Source organism: Neodothiora populina (assembly GCF_041146345.1).
Source record: "Neodothiora populina strain CPC 39397 chromosome Unknown canker_contig_6, whole genome shotgun sequence".
NCBI lineage: Eukaryota > Fungi > Ascomycota > Dothideomycetes > Dothideales > Dothioraceae > Neodothiora > Neodothiora populina.
Window position 1 is genome coordinate 737,668 of NW_027191414.1, and position 27,145 is coordinate 764,812.

The 27,145-nt window shown below is 52.1% G+C and overlaps 11 protein-coding genes across 13 annotated transcripts; 4 read left to right on the top strand and 7 right to left on the bottom strand.

The window, feature by feature from the left end:
* Positions 1-216: 216 nt before the first annotated feature.
* AAFC00_005872 (uncharacterized protein) lies at positions 217-4,426 on the top strand (the record flags this gene model as incomplete). 2 transcript variants are annotated; one of them, XM_069345727.1, is made up of 4 exons in its annotated part: positions 217-522; positions 590-616; positions 664-3,994; positions 4,056-4,426. In XM_069345727.1, the coding sequence occupies 4 exons, from the start codon at positions 217-219 to the stop codon at positions 4,424-4,426; spliced, it is 4,035 nt and encodes a 1,344-aa protein (XP_069197927.1). The 2 variants fall into 2 exon arrangements, with proteins under 2 accessions (XP_069197927.1, XP_069197926.1); XM_069345726.1 differs by having other exon boundaries at positions 670-3,994.
* Positions 4,427-4,812: 386 nt separating this feature from the next.
* Positions 4,813-5,745, bottom strand: AAFC00_005873 (uncharacterized protein; the record flags this gene model as incomplete). Of its 2 annotated transcripts, none has more annotated exons than XM_069345728.1 (4): positions 4,813-4,908; positions 5,153-5,234; positions 5,440-5,496; positions 5,678-5,745. In XM_069345728.1, 4 exons carry the CDS (start codon positions 5,743-5,745, stop codon positions 4,813-4,815), a joined length of 303 nt encoding a protein of 100 aa, XP_069197929.1. The 2 variants fall into 2 exon arrangements, with proteins under 2 accessions (XP_069197929.1, XP_069197928.1); XM_069347816.1 differs by having other exon boundaries at positions 5,678-5,697.
* Positions 5,746-5,954: 209 nt separating this feature from the next.
* AAFC00_005874 (uncharacterized protein) lies at positions 5,955-6,550 on the bottom strand (the record flags this gene model as incomplete). The annotated part of the gene is made up of 2 exons (XM_069345729.1): positions 5,955-6,322; positions 6,382-6,550. The coding sequence occupies 2 exons, from the start codon at positions 6,548-6,550 to the stop codon at positions 5,955-5,957; spliced, it is 537 nt and encodes a 178-aa protein (XP_069197930.1).
* A 625-nt stretch (positions 6,551-7,175) lies between these two features.
* AAFC00_005875 (uncharacterized protein) lies at positions 7,176-9,416 on the top strand (the record flags this gene model as incomplete). Its single annotated transcript, XM_069345730.1, has 3 exons — positions 7,176-7,188; positions 7,245-7,392; positions 7,442-9,416. 3 exons carry the CDS (start codon positions 7,176-7,178, stop codon positions 9,414-9,416), a joined length of 2,136 nt encoding a protein of 711 aa, XP_069197931.1.
* A 983-nt stretch (positions 9,417-10,399) lies between these two features.
* On the bottom strand, positions 10,400-11,433 carry AAFC00_005876 (uncharacterized protein; the record flags this gene model as incomplete). Its single annotated transcript, XM_069345731.1, has 2 exons — positions 10,400-11,246; positions 11,318-11,433. 2 exons carry the CDS (start codon positions 11,431-11,433, stop codon positions 10,400-10,402), a joined length of 963 nt encoding a protein of 320 aa, XP_069197932.1.
* Positions 11,434-12,466: 1,033 nt separating this feature from the next.
* On the bottom strand, positions 12,467-13,531 carry AAFC00_005877 (uncharacterized protein; the record flags this gene model as incomplete). The annotated part of the gene is made up of 3 exons (XM_069345732.1): positions 12,467-12,489; positions 12,548-13,125; positions 13,182-13,531. 3 exons carry the CDS (start codon positions 13,529-13,531, stop codon positions 12,467-12,469), a joined length of 951 nt encoding a protein of 316 aa, XP_069197933.1.
* Positions 13,532-15,450: 1,919 nt separating this feature from the next.
* Positions 15,451-17,951, top strand: AAFC00_005878 (uncharacterized protein; the record flags this gene model as incomplete). Its single annotated transcript, XM_069345733.1, has 3 exons — positions 15,451-16,011; positions 16,065-17,753; positions 17,808-17,951. 3 exons carry the CDS (start codon positions 15,451-15,453, stop codon positions 17,949-17,951), a joined length of 2,394 nt encoding a protein of 797 aa, XP_069197934.1.
* Positions 17,952-18,054: 103 nt separating this feature from the next.
* AAFC00_005879 (uncharacterized protein) lies at positions 18,055-19,007 on the bottom strand (the record flags this gene model as incomplete). Its single annotated transcript, XM_069345734.1, has 4 exons — positions 18,055-18,530; positions 18,701-18,811; positions 18,877-18,912; positions 18,971-19,007. The coding sequence occupies 4 exons, from the start codon at positions 19,005-19,007 to the stop codon at positions 18,055-18,057; spliced, it is 660 nt and encodes a 219-aa protein (XP_069197935.1).
* Positions 19,008-19,995: 988 nt separating this feature from the next.
* AAFC00_005880 (uncharacterized protein) lies at positions 19,996-21,308 on the top strand (the record flags this gene model as incomplete). The annotated part of the gene is made up of 3 exons (XM_069345736.1): positions 19,996-20,286; positions 20,419-20,506; positions 20,773-21,308. The coding sequence occupies 3 exons, from the start codon at positions 19,996-19,998 to the stop codon at positions 21,306-21,308; spliced, it is 915 nt and encodes a 304-aa protein (XP_069197936.1).
* Positions 21,309-22,217: 909 nt separating this feature from the next.
* AAFC00_005881 (uncharacterized protein) lies at positions 22,218-24,044 on the bottom strand (the record flags this gene model as incomplete). The annotated part of the gene is made up of 8 exons (XM_069345737.1): positions 22,218-22,568; positions 22,622-22,887; positions 22,948-23,263; positions 23,322-23,381; positions 23,448-23,517; positions 23,573-23,612; positions 23,702-23,778; positions 23,884-24,044. 8 exons carry the CDS (start codon positions 24,042-24,044, stop codon positions 22,218-22,220), a joined length of 1,341 nt encoding a protein of 446 aa, XP_069197937.1.
* Positions 24,045-25,103: 1,059 nt separating this feature from the next.
* Positions 25,104-25,684, bottom strand: AAFC00_005882 (uncharacterized protein; the record flags this gene model as incomplete). Its single annotated transcript, XM_069345738.1, has 2 exons — positions 25,104-25,516; positions 25,579-25,684. The coding sequence occupies 2 exons, from the start codon at positions 25,682-25,684 to the stop codon at positions 25,104-25,106; spliced, it is 519 nt and encodes a 172-aa protein (XP_069197938.1).
* Between the last annotated feature and the right edge of the window lie 1,461 nt (positions 25,685-27,145).

Below are 27,145 nucleotides of genomic sequence, written 5' to 3' on the forward strand. Positions count from 1 at the left end.
ACCAATAACCACCGGACTCGTGCTTGTACTATCATCCTCCATACCAGGTCCCAGCAACCCGGGTCTCTCTTTTCTCTTGTACACCGCAACAGGACATAAACAACAACAATCTTCGGCACACATCGAGCTTCTGCATGCCGCTACACTTGCACCTCTCGAGTCCGCGATTGGCGCACTCCTAATCGCGCAGTGCACGTCACCGTCAATGCCTGCGGCATGGCTGCTGGCGAAGAGAAGGAGGATGAGTCCCAGCTCGCCGACAGACTCACTCCCGACGAGCACGACGGCAATCACAAGACCAGTGGATCCAATGGCGGGAGTGTCGATGACGCAGAGCAACAGACTCACCATGGCCCCGAAGAGCAGGCAGGGAACGGAGACGCAGACGAAGAGGAAGAAGACGACGACGATGAAGAGGACGGGGAGCCAAAGCTGAAATACACAAAATTGACGGGCAGCCTGGCCACCGTCTATCGGAATGGTGATGCGACAAGCGCCTCCTTGCTCGCGGGCGACAAGATGGTATGCAGGATTACACTCGGAATACTTGTCACTCCATGTCTGATCCTCTCTCTCTCTCTCTCACTAGGTCATAGGTACACATAACGGAAACATTGTGAGCTCCATCATTTTCTTTTGGATTGACACCTTTGCTGACCCAAGATGCAGCATGTCTTCTCTCTTCCCACCGTCCAGTCGTTACGAATGTACCACGCGCATTCCGCCTCCATCACCGCCGTCTCCGTCTCACCGATCCCGCCTCCACCGCAATTGCAAATCACCCGACAGGAGACCAATGGGAGATTCGCCGTAGGAGGCGCCAGGCCGCTGTCCAGAGCGCCATCCTCGCAAACCATCAAGCCTTCACCAACTTCAGCATCGGCTTCGTCTCGTGCGAAGCAATCCGCCGTTCCCCCCACCTCTTCAAACCAGATATACATTGCGACCTCCTCGATTGATGGCCATGTCTGTGTTTCCTCACTGATAGATCCCAAGGATGTCACCTTGCGCAACTTCTCCCGCCCTGTCAACGCTGTTGCACTTTCTCCCGAGTACAAGACAGATCGAACATATCTCTCCGGCGGTCTTGCTGGCTCGCTCATACTCACTGTTGGAGGAAAAGCGGGAGTCAGCGCTGATGCAAACACGAGCACCACTGCAGCGGCCGCGGGATGGTTTGGTTTTGGACAGGCCTCGGGCAAAGATACCCTGCTTCACTCTGGAGAGGGCACCATCAGCACGATCAAATTCTCTACGACCGGTACCTTCGTTGCCTGGGTCAACGAACACGGCATCAAGATCATGCGCTCGCATCTGAACCTTGACTCTGCAGACGCCGACCATGCTTGGAAACGCATTGGCCACGTGGATCGCCCGAATCGCCCAGTTTGGGAGGACATGGCCAGCGTCTGGAAGCCCCGTATTCAATGGATAGATGACAGACATGTCGAAGCCGACGACGATGTGGCTGTTGCACCCAATGGAGGTGCTGTCGACGATCTAAATCCAGCTCTACCACCAAAAAAGAAGCGGCGGCCGGAAAAGCTCGTTGTCGGTTGGGGAGATACCACTTGGCTCATTCACGTGCGCGTCGGTGCCCTGCCCAAAAATGGCGCCACTCGCCTGCCTGGAAAGGCCGATATCATTCACAAGCTGACATTCGACGATTGCGTTGTGTCTGGTCTATCGCTCTATACCCCTACCTTACTAGCTGTCCTCTCGTATCGCACCAAGGACGACGACGACAAACCCATTCCATCTGGATATCAAGGCAGACATAAACGCCAAGCGGGTCTCCAGCCGGAGCTGAGACTGATCAACGCTGAGTCTGGAGAAGAGATCGACGTCGATACTTTGACCATCAGTCGATATGAAACCCTGTCAGCCGCGGACTATCAGCTCGAGACCATGTATATTCCCTTACCGCCACAGGTGCCTTCGAATCAAAAAGGCGCCTTCGAGAGTGTTGGTGCGGGTATATGGGAAGCCACAGCCAACGCGACTCGTTTGCTCAGCTCCAACGCTAGCATACTAAGCCTGCCGACTACTGACAGATCCTCAACCAAATCGCCTTCCGGATCACTCAGTAATGCGAGACTCCCGACCCCACGCAAGGTCGCCAACGCCAACCCCTTCTTGTCCTCGATGGGACTGAAAATCATGATCTTCAGTCCTTATGACTGTGTGCTGGCGATCAAGCGAGATCTGACGGACCACCTTAGCTGGTTGATGGAGCACCAGCACTACGATCGAGCGTGGGCGCTCGTGGATGAGCATCCAAGCATCGTGACGCTCTCGGACGATCGACTGTCTTTGCCATCGTCTCCGAGCACGCCTTCCGTTGCCGCAAAGGGTAGCCTTGCCGACTTCTTTGGGGACGATACCTCTTCGCAGGCAACCGTATCGAACAAGTTGCAAGATTCGGCAGTCCAAAGCGAGAAGCAACGAATCGGTGACATGTGGGTCCAACAATTGGTTGCCAAAGAAGACTGGGCAAAGGCCGGGAAAGTTGCCGGAAAGGTCCTTGGTGAATCTTCGCGCTGGGAGCACTGGGTGTTGGCGTTTGCTCAGTCGAACCACTTTGACGAAATAACGCCGTACATCCCGAGTACGAATATGAAACCAGCTCTGCCGTCTTTTGTCTATGAGGTAGTATTGGGTCATTATATTGCCCACGACCCGCCACGTTTCCGCGAACTCCTCGACTCCTGGAACCCAGGCCTGTTTGACGTCAGTAGCGTCAAGACCGCTGTTGAGAACAAGCTCGAATCTGGCAGCGTAAGCGAAGAGAGCGAGGAAGGAGGCGAACAGGGTCGAGATTGGCGCGTTCTGCTAGATGCCCTTGCCAAACTCCTCTTGGCCGACGGTCGGCCGCGAGACGCACTGCATTGCTACATCAGACTGCAAAACGCAGACGCTGCCATGTCTCTTATCAGTGAATACCACCTGGGCGATGCCATATCCGATGACATCCCTGGACTACTGATGCTCCGTGTATCACGCGAACAAATACGCGAATCTTCAATCGAGGACCTTGAAGAGTCTTCTTCCGAAGTTGTACGTCTGCTGGTAGGCGAAGCCTATCAGGGCGTTGTGTCTCCCGAAGCGGTCGTGTCGCAACTCGAGGGGCGAGACTCGTCCTACCGACCTTTTATTTACTTTTACTTTCGCAGCCTCTGGCAAGGCCGGGCCAGCATTGCGACGCAGAAACCCATGCTGTCCCGTGCGGAGCGCAGACGTCAAGATCAACAGGTCGAGGTCGGTCGTCTGATAGTCGAAGAGTACGGTGACCTCGCCGTGGACCTTTTCGCTGCATACGACAGGACCCTTCTGATGGAGTTTCTGCGGTCCACGACTGCCTACACCTACGAGCGAGCATCCACTATCTGTGAACAGAAACACTATATCCCCGAGCTTGTCTATGTTCTGTCCAAGACCGGGCAGACCAAGCGTGCTCTGTTCCTCATCATCGGCGAACTGGGAGACGTGAGCCGGGCGATTTCCTTCACCAAGGAGAACCCGGATCTGTGGGACGATTTGCTAGATTACAGCATGGACAAGCCGGCTTTCATAAGAGCATTGCTGGAGGAGGTGGGCACAGCCATCAACCCCATCACGCTCGTCCGTCGCATCCCAGACGGCCTCGAGATCGAAGGTCTGAGGGACGGCATCGGCAAGATGATACGAGAGTACGAGATCCAGTACTCCATCAGTGATGGCGTTGCAAAAGTGCTGCGGGGCGAAGTGGCCGCAGGCATGGACGCACTGCGAGCCGGCCAGAAGAAAGCGATCAAATTCGACATCGAGCACGACTTTGACGGGTCCGAGGAAGAAGCCGGCAGTGGGGGTGCGGGTGGGCAAGTAGAGATGTACGTCGAGGACGCAGGAGACCCCGAGTCATCGCACCCTCACGAGCTGGAAGAGGAGAAGACGCGAAAGGAGGCGCTCAAGCCCGGCCACTGTGTCGGGTGCAAGGACGCCTTCGACGAAGACGGTAAGGACCCTTTTGCTTTCCTACCTAATCACCATTCTCGCAATACTGACCTTCTCACTAGAAAAAGAAACCCTCGTCGGCTTCTCCTGCGGCCACGTCTACCACCTCTCATGCCTGCTGGACGCCACAGACGGCGTCGACCAAGCCCTCATCGAAACCCTACAACAGGGCCAAAGCCACCATCCCACGAACAACAGACTCTCCGCCCCAGAAAACGACCTCGACGATGGAACAACACAACAACCACAGCAGGCGCAGCAGCAGCAGACTCGAAGCGTCAAGGCCAAAGTCCAGCACGCACAACGCATCAAACAGGCTCTGAACAGTAACAGACAGAACAGAGGCGCGGCGCGGAGAGAAGAAGAAGACGCCGATGCGGGCGGGGGCTGTGTGTTTTGTAGCAGTAGACTTGTGGACGAAGGCGCGAACTGAGGCTGAGACGAAAGACAAGTCGCTGTTGTTAATTGACTGATTAAGGGCCGTGTCACAGGGGCTGACGAGGGATAAGGGCTCTTCCTGCTTTCATGAGGCGAAGGAGAGCAAAACCGACCATGTGTATGTGCGTATATGTGTTGTGGATGGGTTCCGGATAGATGAAGAGATCCGAGCTGGGGTGGGAATAGTTGTGTAATTATATATATATATCCAGTTAAAACAGTCGAGATCTAATCGGATCTTCACATTGTCTTATCATTGCAGATCACAGTGGGGGATGCTTCTTCGAGATCTGCCAATTTTCCCACTCTCCTGCCATGTCACATAGACTGACGTTTCGGGATGTGAAAGCCAACAAGACCATGGTGGTCTGCCAAAAGCCATCAGAACGACTCGGTATCGCCATTCACCATCGACGTGATATATGCGAATTGCACCATTATAAGAGCATGGAGATCAGTCTTGGAATATATACAATCCTATAATGGATTCCTCGGTCAGTTTTCCACACACATGATGTTTTGTAAGGCAAGTATCAGGTAACAAAACCGAGGTAATGCATGAATGCAAAAAAAGGGAGTTCAGAGTGTGAATAAAGTCTCAACAGTAGTCTTCAGACAGGGATAACTGTTTGATTGGAAATTTCTCATCATATAGCTTGTGAAAGCTCAAAGGGGATATAGGGTAGGTAAGATTAGAATAACAAGGAGGACGAAAACGTACTGTGGTGGGCTTGTCCTTGCTCGATTTGGATGGAGATGGTCTCCTGTTCGTGACATGTCTGCCCTGAAGCTTTGCGCGTAGTCTATATTTCCAGGTCAGCTTTCATGATTGTTTAAGCAGTTGACGATGTGATCAGGGAAGTTTTAGTGTGGATGTGTGGGTCAGAGTGTGAATAAATTCTCAACAATAGTCTTCAGACAGGGATAACTGTTTGATGAAAATTTCTCATCATGGTAGACACGAAAGGAATATGCAATTTCGAACGCTAGGTGAAAAGTGGTACTTACGGCATAGACAGCATTGTGTTGCTGATCAGCGCATATTGACACGATTGCGTGTACAATCTGTGAGTTCCTCAGTCAGCTTCTACATCTGGTATTTCAAGATGGTAATGTATTCGAGGTGATGCAAAGGATCAGAGTGTGAATAAAGTCTCAACAATAGTCTTCAGACAGGGATAACTGTTTGATAAAAGATTCTCATCATGGAAGCAGGAGGTGATTGCAAGAGATGGCGGAAACGCACCTATTGGGCAAAGGGGCCATGCCGATATCGAGTCTTCCTGTGCAAAGGGCCAACGCCGAGGCAGTCATGTGTTTCCGAACAACGGTGTGCGGTAGGGCGGCAAGTAATCAATGGGGCTTGGACTCGACAATCCACTGTCCACCCTGGCGCAGCTGGGGCCTCTCGCTTGTAGCTGATTACGAGGTGGCAGTCTCTCGACTAGACAGAGCGCGGCATTTCAATGGCAAGTGGTCGATAGACAGAGAGGATGAAAGGCAAAGGATATCTCTCCGGCATCTCAAGCACCGCCCTTGGGAGGAAAGGCACTTTCTCTCACTCGACCAGCCTTTTCGACGCGCACGAACTTGATCTGACCGAGACCAACCCATTCACCCTTCCACTCCTTCAGCTTGGCCAGGTTGTTGGCGTCTTGCATATCGGGCATCCAGAAGCCGTACTCGTACTCCCTCTGTTCGGTAGCGCGCTGCTGCTCGAGGAGGGTCTGCTTTGGGTTTGGGGGCCTGCCAGGGCGACGTTCGGCCCTGAGATCATCGAGAGTCTCGTTGTCGCGGTCGAGGTAAGAATTGATGGCCTCGTGGACCTTTTCATCAGACAAGGGCTCTTGGTCATCGGCAATAACATCGTGGAAATGAAGGACTCGGAGCACTGGAGAAGGGGGTGATCAGGTCAGTGATGGCCAGTAAAGAGACTCATGCGCCACTCACTGTGGGGCTCATTGTGCTTCTCTCTCAGAGCTCCCAGACGAGCGACCCGGTCGTCTCTGGCAACGGCACTTCGCAGACGGAGAGCATCTCTGCTGTTCTCGTGCAGCGCCGTCGTGTTGCCCTTTTTCTTGTTCACCCGCTTCTGCACCTTGTGGAACTTGGACGGCATTGCGAGAGTCTTTTCGGTCTGTCTGAAGAATGAATGTCCAATATGGAGATGGCAGGAAGACAGTCTCAGAGAAGGAAAAGAACAAAGAATAAACACAACAGATACGACACTGTACCAAGGCCACTAGCTCAGCATGAGAGAAAAAAATCCCAGACGCGCTCGACCCTCGAAAATGCCCGATGGAGATAATCATTTTGTATGTCCGAGAGGAGCTTCCTTGCAAGGCTCGGCCCGTTGATCTCTCGTGACAGTACTACGGTACAGTGCCTCGGTATAACCTTAGTACAGTCTCTGATTCGTCAATGCTGAGCGTCAGGCGGCAAGAGTTGCCTTGGAACAGTCCAAACGCGTCAGGTCGCGGCCCACTGTGTCTTCAAGTCAAGGTAGGAGCGTTCCCTTGTGCCTTCTGAATCTGGACTTATTCGCCTCCCCCTTCGTCGGACTTGACTTTTGAGGAATCCCCTTTGCTGTTGGTCAGAGTCAATAGCAGGTCAATACTATAGCAACAATCCACCATGCTATGAATCAGACGACGATGCAATAACATCTGCCAAACAAAATCCACCCCAATTGGCCATTGGTGGGGCGATTCATTGGTCCTTGTATGGCGCTGAAGCAGAACACAATGGGTGTCTCAGGTCGGCATCTCCTTCCTACTGCACACAGATCGAGACACAATTTCTTACATGAACAGGTCTGCTCCCACTGCTAAAGTCTATCCAGAAGCCTACGACTCTCGACAAGTTCTCGGGACAAACCATTGGAGTCGATGCATACGGTTGGTTGCACCGCGGTACCATTGCCTGCGCTATTGAACTGGCCCAGGGCAAACCCACGACCAAGTATCTCTTACCTGTACACTACCACACAAGCTCGACTGACACTATACAGATGGCTCAACTTTGTCATGAATCGTGTGCGCATGCTCATACATTTTGGAGTCAAGCCATATCTGGTCTTCGATGGTGACTACTTACCCAGCAAATCAGGCACTGAGAAGGACCGCGCCGCCAGGAGGAGAGAGAGCAGGAAGAATGGCTTGGAATTCCTCGGCCTCGGCAAGACCTCCCAGGCTCAGCTCGAATTGCAAAAGAGTATCGACGTCACTCCAGAGATGGCTCGCCAATTGATCGACGAATTGAAGAGGGCAAACGTGCAATATGTCGTCGCCCCTTACGAAGCCGACTCTCAGATGGTCTACCTGGAGAAACAGGGAGTCATACAAGCCATCCTCTCCGAGGACTCGGATCTGCTCGTCTTTGGTGCCCAGTGTCTGCTCACCAAGCTCGATCAGTACGGTGCCTGTATCATGATCGATCGATCCGACTTTACTGCATGTCGCGACATCAGCCTCGTCGGATGGTCTGACTCGGAGTTCAGGGTCATGTCCATTCTCAGCGGCTGCGACTACCTTGCTAGCATCGACAAGATGGGTCTCAAGACAGCTTATCGCCTTATCAGGAAGCACAAGACGGTCGAGAGAATCGTCAAGGCTGTGCAGTTCGACGGAAAGATGAAGGTACCTCCGCACTATCTTGAAGCATTTTACCGTGCAGAAGCTACTTTTCTCTATCAGTGGGTTTACTGCCCTCGTGCTCAGGGCCTCGTCAATCTCAGTCCTCCATCTCCAGACGTCAAGCTAGAAGACTTTCCGTGCATCGGTAGATTTGTTGAACCACATCTTGCGACAGGTGTGGCAAAGGGTGACCTGCACCCGCACACGAAGCAACCGATTGTTGTCGCGACGCCTGCTCGACCCGCCTCACGCCCATTCTTCCCAGCGCCGCCTCCCTCCGAAACACCGGACCTGAAGAAGAACAAATCCATCGAGTCATTCTTCAAGCGAACCCCACTTGCAGAGCTCGATCCGAACAGCTTCACACCTTCGCCAAGCCAGCGACAGCTCCTTCACCGGAGCCCAGCATCATGGTCAGCAGAGCCAGCTGTCACTAGAAGACCACTCATGGCAAGCAACAGTCCTTTCGCTGCGTCCAGTGCCCCCCAACGGACTAGACGGGCCGTGACAGATACCTTTCCGCCGACTGTACAATCGCCACCGAAAAGACAACGCCTCTGTTCTGATGGCCACGTCTCTACGCCCACTCTTGGGGCGAGTCTGCGTGAAATCAGTACAAGCAAATTCTTTCCTTCGCGATCAACTCCGTCTATCAAGCGAGCAGAGAGTGGTGGTAAAGCTAAAAAATCCGAATTCAATCTATGGTCTGACGATTCGGTGGAAGAGGCAATGTCGCAATTGGCGGACCAAAGCACGAGTCCCAGACCTAGGAAGGACAAGAAGCTTGCTGTCTTTAATGACACTTCTGAGACTGATATCAAGGAAAAGGATGACGGGTCAAAGACGGGGACGTCACCTCTCGAACAATCCAACGAGGATGAAGCGGAGTCGATCTTCACTCCAAGTCTCAAGGCCAACGTTGGTCTGCTTCGTCAATTCACATACTCATCGGCAAAGACCAAGGAGGACTCGACTAACCCAGCCAAGCCCGAGTCCGGCAACGAGTCGTCCAACAAAGCCCCCGAAGCACTTGTGCCATGCTCGTCACCAATCCTGAGCGCAGAACAAACGCAGGAGGACACACACTCCGTGGAAGCACTCCCAACGGCTTTCGACAGCTTCGCCGAAGCAGACTGGACAGAAGCCGAGTCTAGATGTATTACCACAACAAAAACGTCCGAAATTCATCCTCACGAAACGACGACAACGGCTACAACGACGGGTCCCAAAGGCAGCGAAGACATGATTGTGCCGGATAGCGAAGGCGAAGAGGATAATGAGGAGATGTTGGCGACGTTCAAGCATACGGGCTTCAGTTTGAATCTCGGCAGGTTCGCATTTTCAGGATAAACCAACGGAGAGATATCATTGTTTTCTTTTTAGTATCTTGTCCCCCGTCGGGTGTCGTTTTTGTTTTGCATTATTGGCGTTTATCGTGCTCAACAGCAGCAACAGCAGCAGCAGCAGGTGCAGTAAGGAGTAATTGCGGTGTCATGGAGATGAGGGATTGTGATACCGTAGCAGAACAGACCAAGTAGACTTTGTTGTATGACCATCTATCTCACAAGCATACATTGAGCATATATCGAGCTCACCAGTAAAGGGCATGACTTGTCTCCATGTAGCTATTACGAAAGAAGCAGAACAATGGATCCTTCGTCTCTCAGGGCTCTTCCTTCCTTCTGCGGTCTTTGGTTTACAGTCTGATAATAATTTCATATTGTTCATCATCGCATTGCGGTCGACCCTGCTACTACATGCCTTGTTGCGGTAGCCATAGCCCATAGCCACTGCGGGTACAAGAGCGCAGGAACCGAAGAGCCGGAAAGAAAAAGGGGGCAAGAAAACAAACAATAAGAGACAGCAAAGAAAAGAGGAAATTCCTGCTTCTTTCGTGGTCAAGCCGAGTCGGGGGCAGGAAATAGTACATCCAGTATAGACCACCTTTCCTCTTTCTCTCATTTTCTGCCTTTCTCGGTTCTGCCCATTTGTTCATTCACCCGTCAAACCATTGCACTTTAGTCCGTCTTGCCCGAGCTATCTAGCCTGTTGACCATCCATCTTTGCACGTCTTAGACAACGTGTTTCCAGTGGAAAGGTCATATGATGATGACTCTGCCTTCTCTTTTCCTTTTCCCTTTTCCCTTTTCTTCTTCCTTTGTCGGGGACAAGGCTACAAGCGGAGACCAGCAGGGGTAGCGGATAGTCGAACCGAAAGATACCGGCCGTTAGTGCGTAAGAAACAAAGACGAGCTATGATACTGTTTTGTAAAGCAAAGAAATAGCTCCGGTGAACGGCCTCGCAGGCTAGAAAGACAAAAACAAAAAGGTCTCTAGCGGTTCTCAAAGTAGAATTTGCCGAGTTCGCGACCTTGAGACTTGCCCATGTCCGGGCTCTCCATGGCTCTTTGGGCGTGCTCCTCGCCCGCGCCTAGTCTCTCTTGCACGATGCGCTGGGCCGTCTCGAGGCCTCCGGCTGAAGATGTGCCTCCTCCCATGGGATAACGAGGTTCCGGGGTGCGATCGACAGTGTCGACGACTTGAGGGTCGTATGTCATGCCGTCGAGGTATCTGGCGCTTCTCCGCTCCGACGCCGTCTGGGCGCTCACAGGGGTCAGGCTGGAGTCTCTGGCATAAGCGGATGGGAAAGGCGGTGGAGGCGCGGTGGGCGTGGCCTTGCCCATGCCGGGACTGCCATAACCACTATGTCTGGCCGGGGTCCTGGCGCCCTCTCCGAAGCCCACCAGGCTGTTCGTGTCGGAGGCGCGGTCGTCGGCGGCAATACTGCTGGTGTTGTCGACCTCCATCTCGCCGTCCATGTCCTGGCTCTCGCTCATCCTGTCGTGGTCGCGGTCGTACACATCGCTCACGCTGCCGCTGGCCCATGTCGTGCGGCCGCCCACGCTGCCAGTCGCGGATGCGGATCCCACAGTGCTGCGCTCTCGGGCGAGCGTGGGGTTGCCTTGGGCGTCAAAGTACCCGCTTGTGCCTGGCGGCGGGGCTGCGGCTCCCGGAGTGAGATTTCCCAATGTCGAGGGGCTGCGCGTCGTCGCTACACGTTCGAGGCCAGCGAGACGGGAAATGCGGTCGGCGCGTTCGGCATCGAGATTGTTAGATGCCGGGAAGGAAGGGTGCGAGGTGTGTGGAAGGTGGCCCCTGTGGCCGTCCTTGATGGCGACACTATATGTGAGTTCGTAGTTAGCGAGACGTGCACATTTTGCCCTGATCGGAGACGTATTCTCATGACCCACGTGGAGAGCTCAGACATGGATGTCGTGGCTGAGTTTGGAGTGCCAGGTACATCAGAAGGTGTCACGGAGGCATCGTGAGGAGGGAGGTTGATCAGCGTGGGTGGATTGGTCGTCATGATGTGACAGGAGTGTTGACACAACACAATAGAGAGGAGAGAAGCCGAACAGCCCTTTGTCACGGTATAGAGCGTGAGAGAGGATAAAGTGGGAAGGAGTGGTGGGGGTTGTTGTACAGCAGCCAGAGACAAGACAGAGAATCTACCAAAGCAGATGCTGTGTACAGATGACGAAGAGAAGAAGACTCGGATCACGATGTGCAATGATTGCACTTTGGCAACTGTGCTGGAAGAAAAAGATGCCAGAGAAGATTCCACTTTATGAAATGACGTGAGGGGCAGAAACTACAGACACCCACACACACACAGATACACAGGAGGTATCGGGTAGCAGAAGTTGGTTTGGGAGAGCTTCTGGCAACTGGCAACTGGCAACTGGCAACTAGCGACTAGCAACTAGCAACAACAAGCGACTAAGAGAAGGAAGTCGAGCATTTGACCAATTGCTACAGCAATCGACTTCCCACTACCCCATGATCGACAACCGTCTGCAATTCCTTCGCACGCTTCCAAGTGTTTCAATCTCGTCATTTCACACTAAAGTGCTAAGGTGGGATGAAAGACCCGTGGACAGTACTTGCATTTTCGGGGCCTGCGCACAGAACATGGCACTCTGCAAACTGCGTAAGGTGAGGCATCATTACCATCCGTTGTGTGTGTCTGTGTGTGTAACACTAAGGTAGTGGGTACCTCCCTCACCTCAAGTAAGGTATGCAGGACCCTGTGACGTAGTAGTGTCAATCTTAAATCTGGGCATCGTGCATCAAGGTGAAGAAACCTTGGCTCCCTCACTTTCTACATCGTTTGAAATCACCCGAGGTCTGTCGTTCAGCCCTGCCATGCTGTTTTCAAACACGAGCTATCAAAGTAGGAGAGCACCGCATTCGTAGAGAGCAGCAAGTCCGAGAGTATATATAAACATGAAACACTTGTAGCGTTTCCATCCGCTCCGTAAACGCCAGTTTTTTTACTGTTGTACAATATGTCCACACCCAAGTGAAACTCGTCATGCCGTTTGCAATCACTCATCAGCTTAATCGACAAAGGTCTTCATGTCTGTTTCACATTTCATTAGCAAATTTAGACTCAAAACGTCAAACATGACAAGACTTACTGCCGAGCCACCTGATGTACTCCTTCTGCTCCTTCATGTCCATGTAGTCGGGAATGAAGAGAGCCATGCTGGTATTGATGCCTCTCTCATCGAGGAAGCGCTCGAGGAGCACTTGGAGGTCTTCGTCGAGCTGTCCGAAAGGAGGTCCAGTGTAGAGCGAGCGACGAGTGTAGTCCTGCTCAGCAGTCTTGGCCTCGGCAAGTTCGGCCGTGGGGAAGTGGTAGACATTGTCGATGGTGATCTCTCCGTCTTGAGCCAAGCACTCGATCGCAAGTGCGCCCTTGTTCTCGCGGGTCACGGTGACCTGAACACGGACGGGGAAGCTCTGCTGAGGCTCGTCCTCCTCGTCCATGAGCTCCGGTCGGTCAGCGGCAGAGATGCTGTCCTCGGGTGCGACGCGCATGTTGCCACCGGCGGTGCGGCCTTGGTTGACGGCTCCCTTGGTGTTGGCACCTCCAGACTGTGTCTCGGTAGGCATGTCGGAGCCATCATCTTCGTCGTAAAGAGCTGGGTCCTCGGACTCGTCGGCCTCTTGATCAAAGGTGTTGAAGTCGGCAATGGAAAAGGTAATCTTGATCCTGTTTGCCCTTGTCAGCATATCTGCGGGCAAGACTCGGTAAGCAATGGCGCATACTTCTCGTCACCGAAGGTGCGGGTCAGGTGAACGTCCTCCTGTCCTTCAACATCTTCGATCTGGTAGTCGCTGTTGTCGAGGTACTCCTTGATGCTCTCGCGGAAGTCTTCGTCCTGATTCTCTTTCTCCAGGGCAATCTCGGAGTTGAGCTTGGCTGCAAGCTCCTGGTTGGCCGATTCGTTGTCCTGGAATCTGGAGAGCGAAGTGGAGAAAGGTGCGGCGGCTCTGTTGGCTAAGATGGGTCTCCATGCGACAGCCTGGAGTTGTGCTGGTCTCTGCACAACAGTGCGGAGGGCGAGGCGAGAGACATTCTTGGGAACCCCACGGGCAAATGATCGTAGTGACAGCATTTTGAGATGTGGTATCTGGATGCAAGGGAATAGATTCGGGATGACCACTAGGTTGTCTGGTGGATGAGAGATGGGCAAAAATGTCAATTCCCGAGGCAGGTTGAAATATATTCTAGGTACTTAGCAAAAGCTACCCGCCGAATCGTACAGAAGTAGCAGCATGTGCTTGAAGCAGTTCGTCGGCGAGTTTAAGGTCCGCTTCTTGGCGCTAACCGTGCACGGCTGTCCGCTGGTTGTGCTTGTGTTTTGTGCTTCCTGCTCCGGCTTTATGCATGCAGCTGCTGTCTTGTGGAGATAGTGATCTGGTACTGTGCCTTTCTGACCCTGTCTCATCCACACAAAGAATGCTACCAGTACAGTGCGGCACGAGAAGCAAGATGATAGGTAGCTAGAAAGTGAACCCTTCCTGCCAACTCCTTGCAACCGAGAAGACCTGTTGATCAATGTAACCTCAGAGAACATCCGCAAAGCTGCATTCACAGTCACCATGCCTGGGCAGTTGGTCTTGGCAGGACGCGGCCTAGGATGAACAAACAATTGAGGTCGAACCCAAGCTCCAGGCTTATCGGACCGTGTCAAATTGGGGGCGCCGAACCGTTTATACGTACATTGCTGTATAGCACTTCGTTTCATGCGAGGTGGTAGCTTATATGCCTTCTCCGGTCATGGACTAAATCTCGAGTCTTGCACACGCATACGAATATGCGGTATCATGGCGGCCGGAGCAACATGCGCTGTCAGAGAACGTCGAGTTGACAGCTACGTTATCGACGAGAGGATGGCAGTGAAATAAAATATGACGAATGGTCTGCGAAGGTCACTTCACTTGACTCCTGAAGTAGTATCGCAAACACGACACCCTACGATATGGAAGAGCATAGCTCGAGTCATTTCACCCCAGAGCCACTTTGTCGGAGTATGTCAATGAGGTCCGATTCCTGTTTGTAACATTACACTGATGACATACCAATCAAGTTTTAGATGATTCACTAGATGGTTCCCACGCGCGGGTAAGTTTGTCCGCATATGAAACATGTCATTCATCTAGGGTAGTAAAGATGTGCAGCATGAGCCCAGATGAGCGTGCTTGTAATGCGCCGTGTTTATACAATTCAAGATTGAGTCGACGGTGGGAAACCCCCTCCTCTCAGGCTAGTCAAGGGTACAGGAAGCCGACTACTCTAGTCGCAGGTGATTATCATTGGATTGGGTCTCTGATTGATTTGATTACACCTTTGAACACAGAAAATTCTAGGCGGATGACTGCAGTAATGATTAGAGGAGCTCGTGCCTCCACAGCTTCATTGGCGGCTCGAGACGCCGCCAATACCGAAACCTCTAATATAGAGGTCCCGTGCAATAGTAAAGTTTGTTGGGTAGTAACGGTCAAATGCTATGGACTTTTCTATACACACTTAACACTAATTAAATGCACCCTCGAGTCGAGTACAGCAAGAGAGTCTCGAGCGTGCGCGCCGCAATGTCAAATCCGTATTGCTGATACTAACGCTGCACGTGCTTTTGTCATCCACCTAGGCGATATGATTGGCTTTGTCACTAGCATGCTTCGGCGGTCCCTCTTCATACCTATTCGGACCTCCTTGTAGCTTCAATTTCGCTCACGTGTCAAGTTCGAGATAACATCAACATCCTGCTGTTCACACCCATATTTGAATCTATATACGATCGAGGGTGAATGACAATCAATACGAATCTGACAGACAAGATCTGCAGGGGAAGTCCGTAACCGGTCTGCGAAGCTTATCCCCACCATTTCCAAGCTTGAACGCCTCGAACCATCGGTGCTAAGTCTTTCTATTAAACATAGGTTGCCACACGGACTGAGGTCCAGAGGTACTTTGCACACAAAATCCTGAACATCTCGGGGAGGTGCTTATTGTACACTGTGCATCGCTATCATGGCCGAAGGCGCTAGCAAGCCATTGCAAGATCCTACGGCCGTAACAGACACCACTGATACAGGTGTCGAGGGAAGAGACAAGCCAAGGCAGATCCGCCGCAGAAACAGAGTCATCGCGAGTTGTCTACCATGTCGGCAGAGGAAAGTTCGCTGTGACAAATTAAGCCCTTGCAGCAATTGCAGAAAGTTCTCGCGTTCCTGCTTGTACATTGCCCCCGCCTTGGACACTGTTGCCCAGCAGGAATTGGCCGAGCTCAAAGACAAACTAAGCAATCTTGAGGAGTCTCTCGGTCGAGATGTGATCCGACGAGCAGCTCGCGCGCGTGCACCTCACGGCGCTGAAAGCTCAGGACAGGTATCCGACGACGGGGACGATGGCGAGGACACGCCCCACGGACCAGACGACGAGAAGGATCTTGAGCCCACTCCGCTCGCAGTCTTCGACCAGCTGTATGAAGAAGATGCTGACGACGAGCTCATGGATCTTGGCGTGGCCATGGGCAAGTTGAGAATCACCGAACGCATAGGCGGACTGGTCAGGCCAAAAATGGCCGAAGAGGTATGTACTGTCTTGAAAACGGCAGCTCTAAACACATCTGACGATCCTATCAGCTTCATGCACACCTAAAACAACAGGATAGGGGACAAAGTCAGGCGAAAAGGACCCCTGTCTTCCGTCAGCAATACGGAGGATACACTTCTCAATCTGGGGTATGGCAACCTGATCCTATGCTTCCTGAAACATATCTGGCTCCAGGCCCAGACTTCATTGCACCATCGTCGAGCTTCTTTTTCCCAGAGATGGCGAACTCACCCGCAGAGCTCTTCCTTCCCTTCCGTAATTGTTCCGATCAGCTGGTGGCACAATATATGCTCGCGGTGCATCCTATAGCCAGGACTGTTCATAGGCCCACGTTCGAGAAGCAGTACAATGTATTTTGGGATTGCTTCAATCAAGGAAGCACGCCGCCTGCTCCATTACAAGCGCTCATTTTCGCCGCCATGTTTTCTGCCGCCGTCAGCAGTACGGATGTGACAGCGATGCAGATGACAGGTATGCCGAAGACCATGCTTGTAGAGCAACTTCGAGTCGCCACGGAAGCATCTCTGGCCCGGGCTCACTTTCTGCAAACCACCAAGCTTGATACTCTGCAGGCCTTTGTCATGTATATGATACCACTTTGCCATAACGAAGTATCTCGGGCTCAATCAGCTCTTGTTGGATTAGCTATACGACTGGCACAGTGCAATGGTCTGCATAGAGATGGCTCCCTCTACGGGTTATCTGCGCTCGATACGCATGTTCGCAGATTGGTCTGGCACCAGCTGTGCTTTCTAGACATCCGCACCGCGGAGTCCACAGGCCCTCGCCCGCAGATTCGTCGCGATGAATTTGACACGAAGCTTCCACTGAACGTCAATGAAGACGATTTTCTGGCATCCTCACCGCCGACAGAAGACTCTCCAGTGTGGACCGATATGACTTTGCCAAGGATGAAGGTCGAAATATATGACCTTATCCGGCAATTGTGGGATGACATGCAGAGGATGGATCGGAAAAAGACAACATTGACATCCACTCTAGGCAAAATACAAGATTTTCGCAGCAAGGTCGGTGTGAAGTACATGGCTTTGGTCCGAGAAAATACCCCGATGCACCTGTTGACACGGCAAATCTATCGAGGCCTCAGCAATAGATCATTCGTGATCATACTGCAACGATATGCGCAAGGTACAACAAACCCAATGCCGGAGCGTCTTAAGCAGATGCTGGTAGAGACGGCACTGGCCTGTACCGAATCGGGTATCGCTTTAGACACTCATCCCGAGCTGAAGGCCTGGGCTTGGTATCGGCCTGCGATGTTGCCTTACCATGCTTGTCTTTTGCTACTGTTGGAGGTGTACAACAGACCTGATATGAAAGAAGCGTCCCGCATTTGGGCTTGTGCAGACTATGTCTTCGAGCTTATTCCCGAACTCAATCCGAAGGAAAAGGCCGAAGGTGTTCTCATGGAGCTGCGAGATCGTCTTGGAGTCTATCAGAACTTCAGAAAGGTCAAGGCGTCCACGAATATCGACGGCCAGACACCTCGCGGCAGCGGTCTGTCTCCTGCCGTCTCGAGGACCAATTCGGAGGCATCCAACCTCACATTCCCCAACATGCAGATGTTCTCTACGCCGAGTCATGTACCTAATTACAACAGCCCGAACTCGGATCACTCGGGAAGCCGTGGAGGCAATAACTACACACAAGACATGCCTAGCGACGTGGCTATACAGCCTGTCGCTGACATCGACTGGGTAAGTGACCATGAAACGTTGAGCCAAGATTTCGCTATGCTAACACTGATACAGAACGAATGGGAGAAGCATTTTCCCAACGAAGGCATGTCTCATTCAGTCCTGGGTGGCGCAGACCTCTTGGCTGATTTCGAGATGGCGAGCTTCAACCCACATACCAGCTACACCATGATAGCGTCAAAACACATCTCCAGATGACATGGCACGCCTGTCTAAATTTCTTACATAATGTAATATCAAAACGTATGGGAATCTTTGTGAACAGACAAAAAGCGGCTGTATCCTGACTTGCCAGTATGATCTACATGCCCTTGAACGAGGTGTGGTGCAATGTGAAGCCCTTGGCCGTGCCCAACTGCTTGATAGCATCCTTGAAGTGATCCGTCTCGTTGTAAGCCTTGTGCGCATCCACGCTCTGCCATCCCAGAATGAGCAAAATCGCCTTGCCCTGCTTACCCGCGCCGAGGCCTTCGTGCTCGACATCCTCCAGACTCCAACCACTAGCAACACCCAAGAAACCCACAGGCTTGAACTCGGAGATGGACGAGGAAAACTTCTCGATAATGCTCTGGTACGAAGCCTTGTCCTCGAAGTTGACATAGAACGTCGCCATCTCCGTCACAGGGGCGGACAGGGGGATGGCCTGGGCGGCCGACGAGGGGAAGTCGAAGTGGGTCATGGACAGACCGCCGTCCATGAGGGCCGTCAGCTTTTCTACCATTGGCTGGTAGGCGGGCACTTTCATGAATTTCTGGTGCGCTTCGAGGCTCTCCCAGTCTGTCCTTTTGTTAGTCTTTGCCACGATGCTGGAGTCTCTGCTTTGTTTGCTTTTTTTCTTATATGTTGTGCATATATGTATACCCGGAGATGCGGGGATTGATCAACCACTCAAGGGTGTCCGTGCGATTGAAAAGAAGATTGATCATGAGATATTGTCATTTACTTACTAACGATCAGTTGAGCAACATCTGGGCTCTCGACCTCTCGACCGTAGAACAGGGTCTGGAAGCCCTCTTGCTTTGAGACTACATCTATGACTGCCGACTTGAAAGCGCCACCTAGAAAACAAACTCGTTTTAGAGAGTGAATCGATGTTTAGTGAGGAGATAAAAAGTTATAATACCTGTTTGGCTGCTCTGGTCGACAATGTTGGTTCCCGCTGGAGACAAAGTTGTGAGTATGAAAAATTTGTAGCTATAGCTTTGGATATTGCATACCCTTGAGGGGAATGGTGGCTAGCTCGGCGATAGGCATATTGAAAGATCTCCGTTCACAGATAATGGATGGGGGTTGAGCAGGAATCAGAGACTTGTGTGTGGAGGTTATGATATGAATGTATGGAATGACAATCGATCGAGGGGAATAAGTGGGAGCGATCTCTGCTATCTTTATATTCGTAGTCAAGCTGCTCTAGCTACTCTGCTGTATGGTCTGATTGGGGAATCAGCCTCCTCACGGATTACATAAGGTGAGGAGCAACATCACCAATACCAAGCACCGACTGGTTGTGCCCCTCCACGACGTCAGGACCGCTCTATTAAAAAGCCGTCAACGCGCAAATATAAGCGACCGGAAGTCTAAGTGCTCTTTGCTGAAACGACCTTGATGGCTGACTTCAATTCGTAGTACACTTCTGCTTGTGAATATTCTGTCTCCTTTTCTCGTTCTTGTAGCCCCTATATACATTGGTCCTTCGACCGTTGCATCTCAGACTTATTTCAATGAGGTCTTGCCCATCGCCGTCATGCTTGCTGGTGGCATGTACTGTGGGAGCACTGTGGAGGTGCGCGGTGCGATAGCCTGACGCACCGGCATTGGCGATTGATAATCATATCCGGCGAGCCGACGAGAACCGATCCGACGACGTCTGAGTAAGGTACCTCACCAGTGTGAAACGATGCCCGAGAAAACACCAGTTTGTGTCGAGTGACTAACTGTCTCTGGAAATATAATCCAGCTGCACTTGAGATGCCTTCAGCTCAATACACGATGGATTGACAAGATTATTTCTTTGAAATCAAAAGGTATCCTCGCGGCAAGATCAACGGTAGATGATATGGTAGATGTAGCAAAGGTACCTTCTACCTAAGGTAGAGATCATGCATAGAATCGAGCATACGTCACTTCTGGATACTGTACAAACCACCCCGCCTCGCATAAACATCTCACATAGCTCTCGTTCACAAGAACAAGTCCAAGAACGACAAGCAAATAAGTCGAACATCCACGCAAACTCAAAACAATGGCAGGAACGTCCCAGGAAAGCGTCTTCTCCACGCTCATTGCAGCGAACCATATCCTGCACTACCACAAAGTCGTCGATGCCTTTGGCCATATCAGCGTGCGGAACCCCGCCAACCCATCAACGTTCTTCCTCTCTGGCAATCTCGCGCCCGCACTGGTCTCTGGCTTGCAAGATCTTGTCGAGTACCGGGTCGAAGACGCTGGAGCTGTGCGAGAGGATGCGCCTAGAGGATACGCTGAGCGGTTCATCCATAGTGAGATCTATAAGAAGTGGCCGGAAGTGAATTCGGTAAGCTTTTGTGAAGCAGAAAAGGACATGGGAGATTTTCCGTCCGTCGAAGCAAGATCGCTACTTTCGCAATGATTGTTGTTGCAATGATTGTTCACTTGGACTGAGACACTTTTGTGCTTGTGCAAACAGGTCGTGCATGCGCATGCTGAGGATGTGATACCGTTTTCCATCTCCTCGCAGCCAATCCGTCCTGTGTATCACATGGCAGGTGTTATAGGTAAGTGAGGCAGCCTTAATGTGTTTTCTCTCGTGATCTCGTCGATCCATTACTTTTTCAGCCCTTGGTCTTGTTCTTGCTTTGGCCTAATTATACCCTTCGCCTGGTCTGGAGGGTTCACGTCGTTGAGCTTCGCGCCGTGCGAAAAACATGGCCATCAACATAAAGCAACCACCAGGCCGTTGTGGTAGTCTGATATAGACATTGTTTCTTCCCACTTCCTGATCTCATATCAACGTCCTCGTTCAAGACTGACGGCCGAAAAGGTGCCTGCGTACCAGTCTTCGACATAAACAACCACTACAAGCCAAGCGACACAACACACAACCTCCTCGTAACCAACTCGCACCTAGGAGTCGGTCTAGCCAACGCCTTCAGTCCTACATCAGCATTCGCTAAACCGATAAACATGATAAAAAGCTACTTCAGCTCGTCCGACAGCCCACCGCCTCCATTTCCTCCAAACCCGACTGTGCTCATGCGCGGACACGGCTTCACTTGCGTCGGCACAAGTATCCAAGAATCAGTCTATCGGTCTATCTACCTGTGCTCGAACGCCCGCGTGCAGACTAATGCGCTACTAATCCAAAATACCTTCAATGTGCGCAAGTTGGCCGTCAAATCTGTGGATGATGTGTTTCCGATCGACATGAAGGATATCACTTATTTGAGTGATAGGGAATGCGTGGACGCGTGGGAGGCAAACAAGGCGCAGGCTGCGAGGCCATGGAAGTTGTGGTGCAAGGAGGTTGAGACCAGTGGATTGTATAGCAACCAGTTGGGTCCGCCTCCAGGAACATAGTCTTTGCCCTCTGTAGAGTTGGTTTTGCTCTTGCTCGTTTTGCTACTTTCTGCTATCACGATCGAACTATATCACGTTTGGGACAGACAAGCACTGCTGTCGAGTCGCACACCTATATTTTCATGTTACAGCGAAGTGGCTTAGCTCCTCGTGTCGTGCTTTATGTAATTGCACAATCTAGCACTTATATCGAGTCCAGCAATCGATTGACTGACGCGGGCTAGCCCTAAGTAGTTAGACAAGTGGTCCAGTACCGAGGAGGCTGGTTATACTGAAGCCTGGCCTTTAGACAGACTTGCGAAATAGGCAGGCTGGCACTTGAGCCTTTCAGCGTTCGTATCGGAGGACATCTATCTTCCTTACTTATACCTTACACATCTAAATGGCAATGCAATCATTTCCCCTCACATTGTTGTCTGTAACAACTACTCTTCTGACGAGGTGAGGCTGTATCTAAGCGGTAATTGACTGAAATCTTATATTAGCCGAGCAAAAGAGCGAACCAGAACCAAACCCCAAACTCAAAAGGACGTGGTGATGACCGAGTCTCATTCTCGACATCCACATGAACGTCGTTGTCGCGTATGGTTTGTGTATGCAGATCGAATATAGATGAGATTAGTCGAAAAGAGCAAAAAAATAAAAAAAAGAGAAGCAGGCTCTGTGAATAGGTTGCGGGCCTTTGAATAATCGATCAGTCAAGTCAATCAAACAGTACCCCAATAATAATGCGCCTGCGCCAAAGGATGGATGAACAATAACCAGCAGCAGCTACCTTGGCTAGCTAGCAGCATATACAACAACAACAACAACAAGAAACCCGAGGCAAAAGTCCAAGCGAAGGAAAAATAATCATCATCTATGTACGGAGATTTGCCACCCGTTGTCTAGACATGTCTTGTCTGGTCATCATGCTCCCGTCACAGCGGCAGGTGTCAAGTGAAAATCGCCTTGGTTGAGCTTCTCAATGGCGAGTCTGCCCTCCTCGGTCAGTTCAGGTATACCCACGGGAGTGGTGGCGCCGGTGAAGAAGCGCGGCGTCCAGTCCACATTCCGTGCCTTTCGGTCAGCTGCCTTTTTCCGCTGGCGTTCCTCAATCGTCTGCTTCTCGGCTGTGGCCTTGGAGTACTGCTTGCTCATGATCGCGTCCGTCACGTTCGCCCAGTACTTGCGTGACTCGTTCTCGAGTTGTTCGTCGAGCGGCGGCACGATCTTCTGCACGGGGAACAGCGGGTTCAGGTCCATGAGGAGCGTCTTGTCCTAAGAAAGAGTCAGCATTGTCCGCTGATAACAGTCACCCCAACGGTACTCACGGTGCTCTTCGAGAAGGCTGCGCTGCCCTTGGAGAAATAAATCTTATCCGTCCATGCGCCCTCGATGCGGCCCACCACATCCTTGTCTGAGACGTCCTTGATCCGGGCAGTCTTGTCCTTTTCGACATCACACCTGTAGATGACGCCCTCGACTTTGTTCTGTGTCTTGCCGAGCCAACCCTCTTCTAGGTAGTGGAGGATGACTCTCAACCCGGTCTTCTTGCATGCGATGTAACAGGTATCAGCTACGGTGACGTTCAGCGAGCCTGCAGACAATATTAGTACTTGGCGACTGGAGTGCGTCTCACGCTGATGGAAAAATTCACCTCTGAGGAAACCACCGAGGTATGCAGCAGGATGTGTGAGGTGGTAGGTCTCATTATCACGCTTTTGCAGCGTCACGTAGATGCCCTCGTTGTGCACACCGGGAACGACACGAATCGAGGTTCCGGTGAATTTGGCGCTGATCTGATCGAAGCCACGAGCAGAGATTCCCTTCTCAGGGCACTCGGCATAGTAGGCGGAGACCGGGGGGTGATGTGAGGTCTGCTCGGTGATGTATGAGACTTTGAGCTTGTGTTCTCCGGCGGATTCGGCGGAAGGTTTTGCGGTGCCACTCGGGTCTTCAATCTCCCATTGACACTGGCATATTCGTCAGCCGAGTTGGTGGTCAGTAGCATATGCTTGGGTGTCATAGTACCCTGAAGAACTCTCCCAGAGTCGAGTTGTAAGGCTTGCATGGCTTGCCCTTGACGTATTTCTAAACGGCGGTCAGTGACTCGTGTCTTGCTATGGATGGCAGACGGCATGGCATGGCATGGCATACCAAGTCTTTTGTGAACCAGAAGCGCAGACAAGCCAGCATGCGCTCCAGAGGATCTTCGGAATCGCCGATACTGTGGGTGTGTGTGTCAGAACCCCGTTCTCTTGCTGTTGAGCAGAGTGTCTAACCTTGCGAATGTCTCGGGTCTGTCCAGATAATGCCAGTATTCTGCAGGATATCATGTTCAGTTATTGTTTTGGTGCACGGCAGGCGCTACGCGTATAGGTGGGTGCGGGGTTTTATAGAGCAAAACATACCAAGGTTGGGAATTGGTTCCATCAACTGTGCGGGAAGTGAAAATCGAACAGCAGCGATGTCTGCTACACCAACAAACCTGTGTGTCGGTTGTCAGTTGCCTGTTGCCTGTTGCCTTGTGACCAAAAAAACACCCAGTGCTCGGGCGGGCGGATCGCCACAGGGCCTGATGACCCCAACATACTTCTTCAAGATGCCAATGAAAGTCCTCAGTTTCGAAGAGTCGCTCTCCTCTGGCCCAGCGGTAGAGGCAATAGACGCAGCTGGTGTGCTCGACCGCGACGTCTGCTCCGAGCCAGGCGCTACCGCTGCCGCTGCTGGATTTCCGGCTGAAGAGGAAGGCATATTGTTTAGCGGCGATGAGGGGCGGCGGCGACGACGACGGCGGCGGTCAGGAAGATATATATCGGGCAGGCAGGGGTCGTGGTTCTCGCTCGGGAATGTAGGCGTGTAGCGTGCAGTGGTCTATTTGCTGGATCGGTCAGTGGGAGAACAGACGCGCCACTACTATTGACTACTGTATACCCTTTTCCCTTATTTGCCAGAAGTGGTGGTCCCAAAGCCCTTATCGATCGGAGGGGGCTATGCCAAGAGAATGACGTCGACGGCGACCGCTGTATTGCAAGGTACCTAGGTAGAATATCACAAGAGTCTACGGTAGCATCATTGGCGTCTGTGAAAAGAGAAAGCAGTGGTCTTTTCAATCTCTCCGGCGCCGGACTATAGGGTTAGGTAGTGTAAGAGTGTTGTTATCACATCTGCAAAGCCGCCATAGTGGCTGTCATGTTCAACCGTCTGTCCGTCCCGTCCGGAGACAGTCAATGCGCTGGCCACAGGGTGTTGTCGTTGTTTGAGGCCGGTCAGAAGAGACGCTGACAACGGGTACGTACCTTGCATTACGCTGCACACTGCGCGGCTGTGGTTTCACTCGCCATCTGCAGGAAAGGACCGGATAGATGCAACAAGATACAACTCGCCCAGCCAATCTCGGCCTTCGTGATGTGGTAGCCGCCGTCCACACGTTCCCAAAGCGCTCTTCTGATTGACCCGTTCGAGCCCTGCATACAGTACCGTGCTGTGCCTTGGCATCAAAGGGGTCCGTCGCTATACGCGGCCAGTATCTTCGTCAACGGAGCCAAAGGGCCGGTGAAGATGTAGATGTAGTAGTGAAAGTATTATGCCAGCGTCTATGACCGGCTCTGGTGAGAAATAGATACAAAACAAGCGCCAGTGAATACATCAATGTGCGCCAGGCTCGTCAATGTTCGCCCGCAAACCGTGTGTGCCCCATAGCCCTTGCCGTGCCTTGTGAAGTGCCTTGTGAAGTGCCTTGTGAAGTGCCTTGTGAAGAAAGGAAAAAACCCATGCGCCTATGCTAACTAATCTGCAACCTCTAGAAAACGTCTAGATTCCCTTGATGGCCACTGTCCTCTCCCTCTCGAGGCGCTCTCGGTTCCTCTCTTTCTCCTCCATCTTGCAGTCTTCCAGCTTGCTGCAAGCGTGGCTCTCGAGCATGCGGTGCTTGCCACAGTAGTGGCCACCGCAAAAGCTGCAGTCGCCGACGATTCGCTGCGCGGCGTCTTTGCACTCCTTGAACTGACATCTTATCTTCTTGGGCGCTCCTCCTTTTAGCGGTAGGGCGAGATGGAGGGTGTCTTCGCGGTTGATCGAGTAATCCGCCAGCGTGCTTGTGGGGGAGCTGAGATGCTTGCCGGCGTGCACCAGTCGCAGTTCTTGAGCGGGTAGGTTGGTGCGGATCGCAAGTAGCGACGACAACGTTGCAATCGACGTCGACTCGGGAATTTGCATCGTGAAAGCTGTTCCAGATGATTAGAGCGTCGCCCTGAAATGCGGCTGTTGGCCTCGGGGTAATACTCACTGTCACCGGCAATGTTCTTGATGAATATCTGCATCGTCGCTTCGGGCTCGACGGACGACCGAGATGAGGAGATCGACGAGATGGACGAGATACTGTTGGAACGCATATTGAAGACTTGGTGTTGTCGCTGATGTGGGAGGTTGGAGATTGGCTGGCTGCGTTGGCTGGCTGTTCTGGAGTGGTCTGCTGACGTGTGGCGATAACAGGGGCGATAAGAGACGGCGAAACTGCGCTGATTGCCGACGGCTTAGGGAAGCGACGGAGTTGTGGTAAGTGAGAGAGTCGAAGAGGTGTTGTCGATGGTTTGCAGACACAATGTCGAGTTTTTGACGGATATGCAGCGGAGTGGCAAAGTGAAAGTTGTGTTGGACTCTTGTCTTGTCGCAGGGAAATGGAAGGACAGGGAAAGGGAGTGCAGTGGTCAGTCATCAGTCAGCGAGAGTGTGACTAAGGTCAGGCACGAGCCTGGGAGCGTTGTAGCGCTGTGGTGCAATAGCGCTGTCCAGGTACCGAGGTACCTCTTCCATCATGGTGCAATATGATAAGGTACCTAAGGTATCTCACACAGTGCTACCGCCCGGCCACACTTCTGTGCCACACTTTGTCTTGTACAAGTACAAGGTAGGTAAGGTACCTACCCGTAAGTTACCTTACGTCGGGCCAGTTCCGCCTGAGAGCCTGGAGCGACGTAGCGCAACCCGACCTGCTACCAAAGTGCCCAGTGCGGGCTCTCGGCGGCAATGACGCGTGCCCGGACTCTGCTTTCCATGATTCAGATCACCGCAAGCCAAGATGCGAGCATTTCGAGATCTGCATCGTCTTTATCTCAACTTCACACTTTTGACTTTCAATACGACGTCAAATCTCCTCCATGGGCTATGCACATGCAATGCCCCAACATCATGCCTCCGTGCTTTTTTTTAAGCTGCATCTCAACATCATGGATCTCTGCCATCCGCGTCTCCCCTAGTCCTTTTCTTGCCTGTAACGCATTCGAATAGGGGGCTCGGCGTGTCCTCGCAATAGGACTCCGATGGTCTTAGTTTGTGCACATGTCCCGCCCGAACTTGTTCCCCGGATCAGCCATCTCGTGCATCTCGCTCCCAAATTACTGCATTCTTGTCGCCTCGTATTGGGCTGTCGACGCATAGTTTCAAATGGTTTCACTTCCGATTGCAGCTCACATCCAATCTACATGACCCGGTGCCAAGGCCGTCGGAACGCTTACTCGCTTACTTGACCGTGAAAGTCCGGATTCTGACTGGATAGTACCAAGTGCTCTCCGTGATTATGGTGGAAGCTGAGAAGCAGAAGCACAACGGTGGAACTGCTCGGTGCTGCGCCAAGGCAGTCATCTTGCTCCGCCACCTTTTTTCAGACCCACCCGCCCCAGGAATTCAACATCATCATCTGGGGCAATCGAGGTCCATCGCGAAGCGTCGCCATCGTGTCTAGTGCAAGGTAGGTAGATATGCGGAGATCAGTGGGAAAATGTCCAAAGTCAAACGGCGGTTGGTGCTGGACATGATCCACCATCTACTTCGCTCCGCTGTGCCTCTCCCGACGC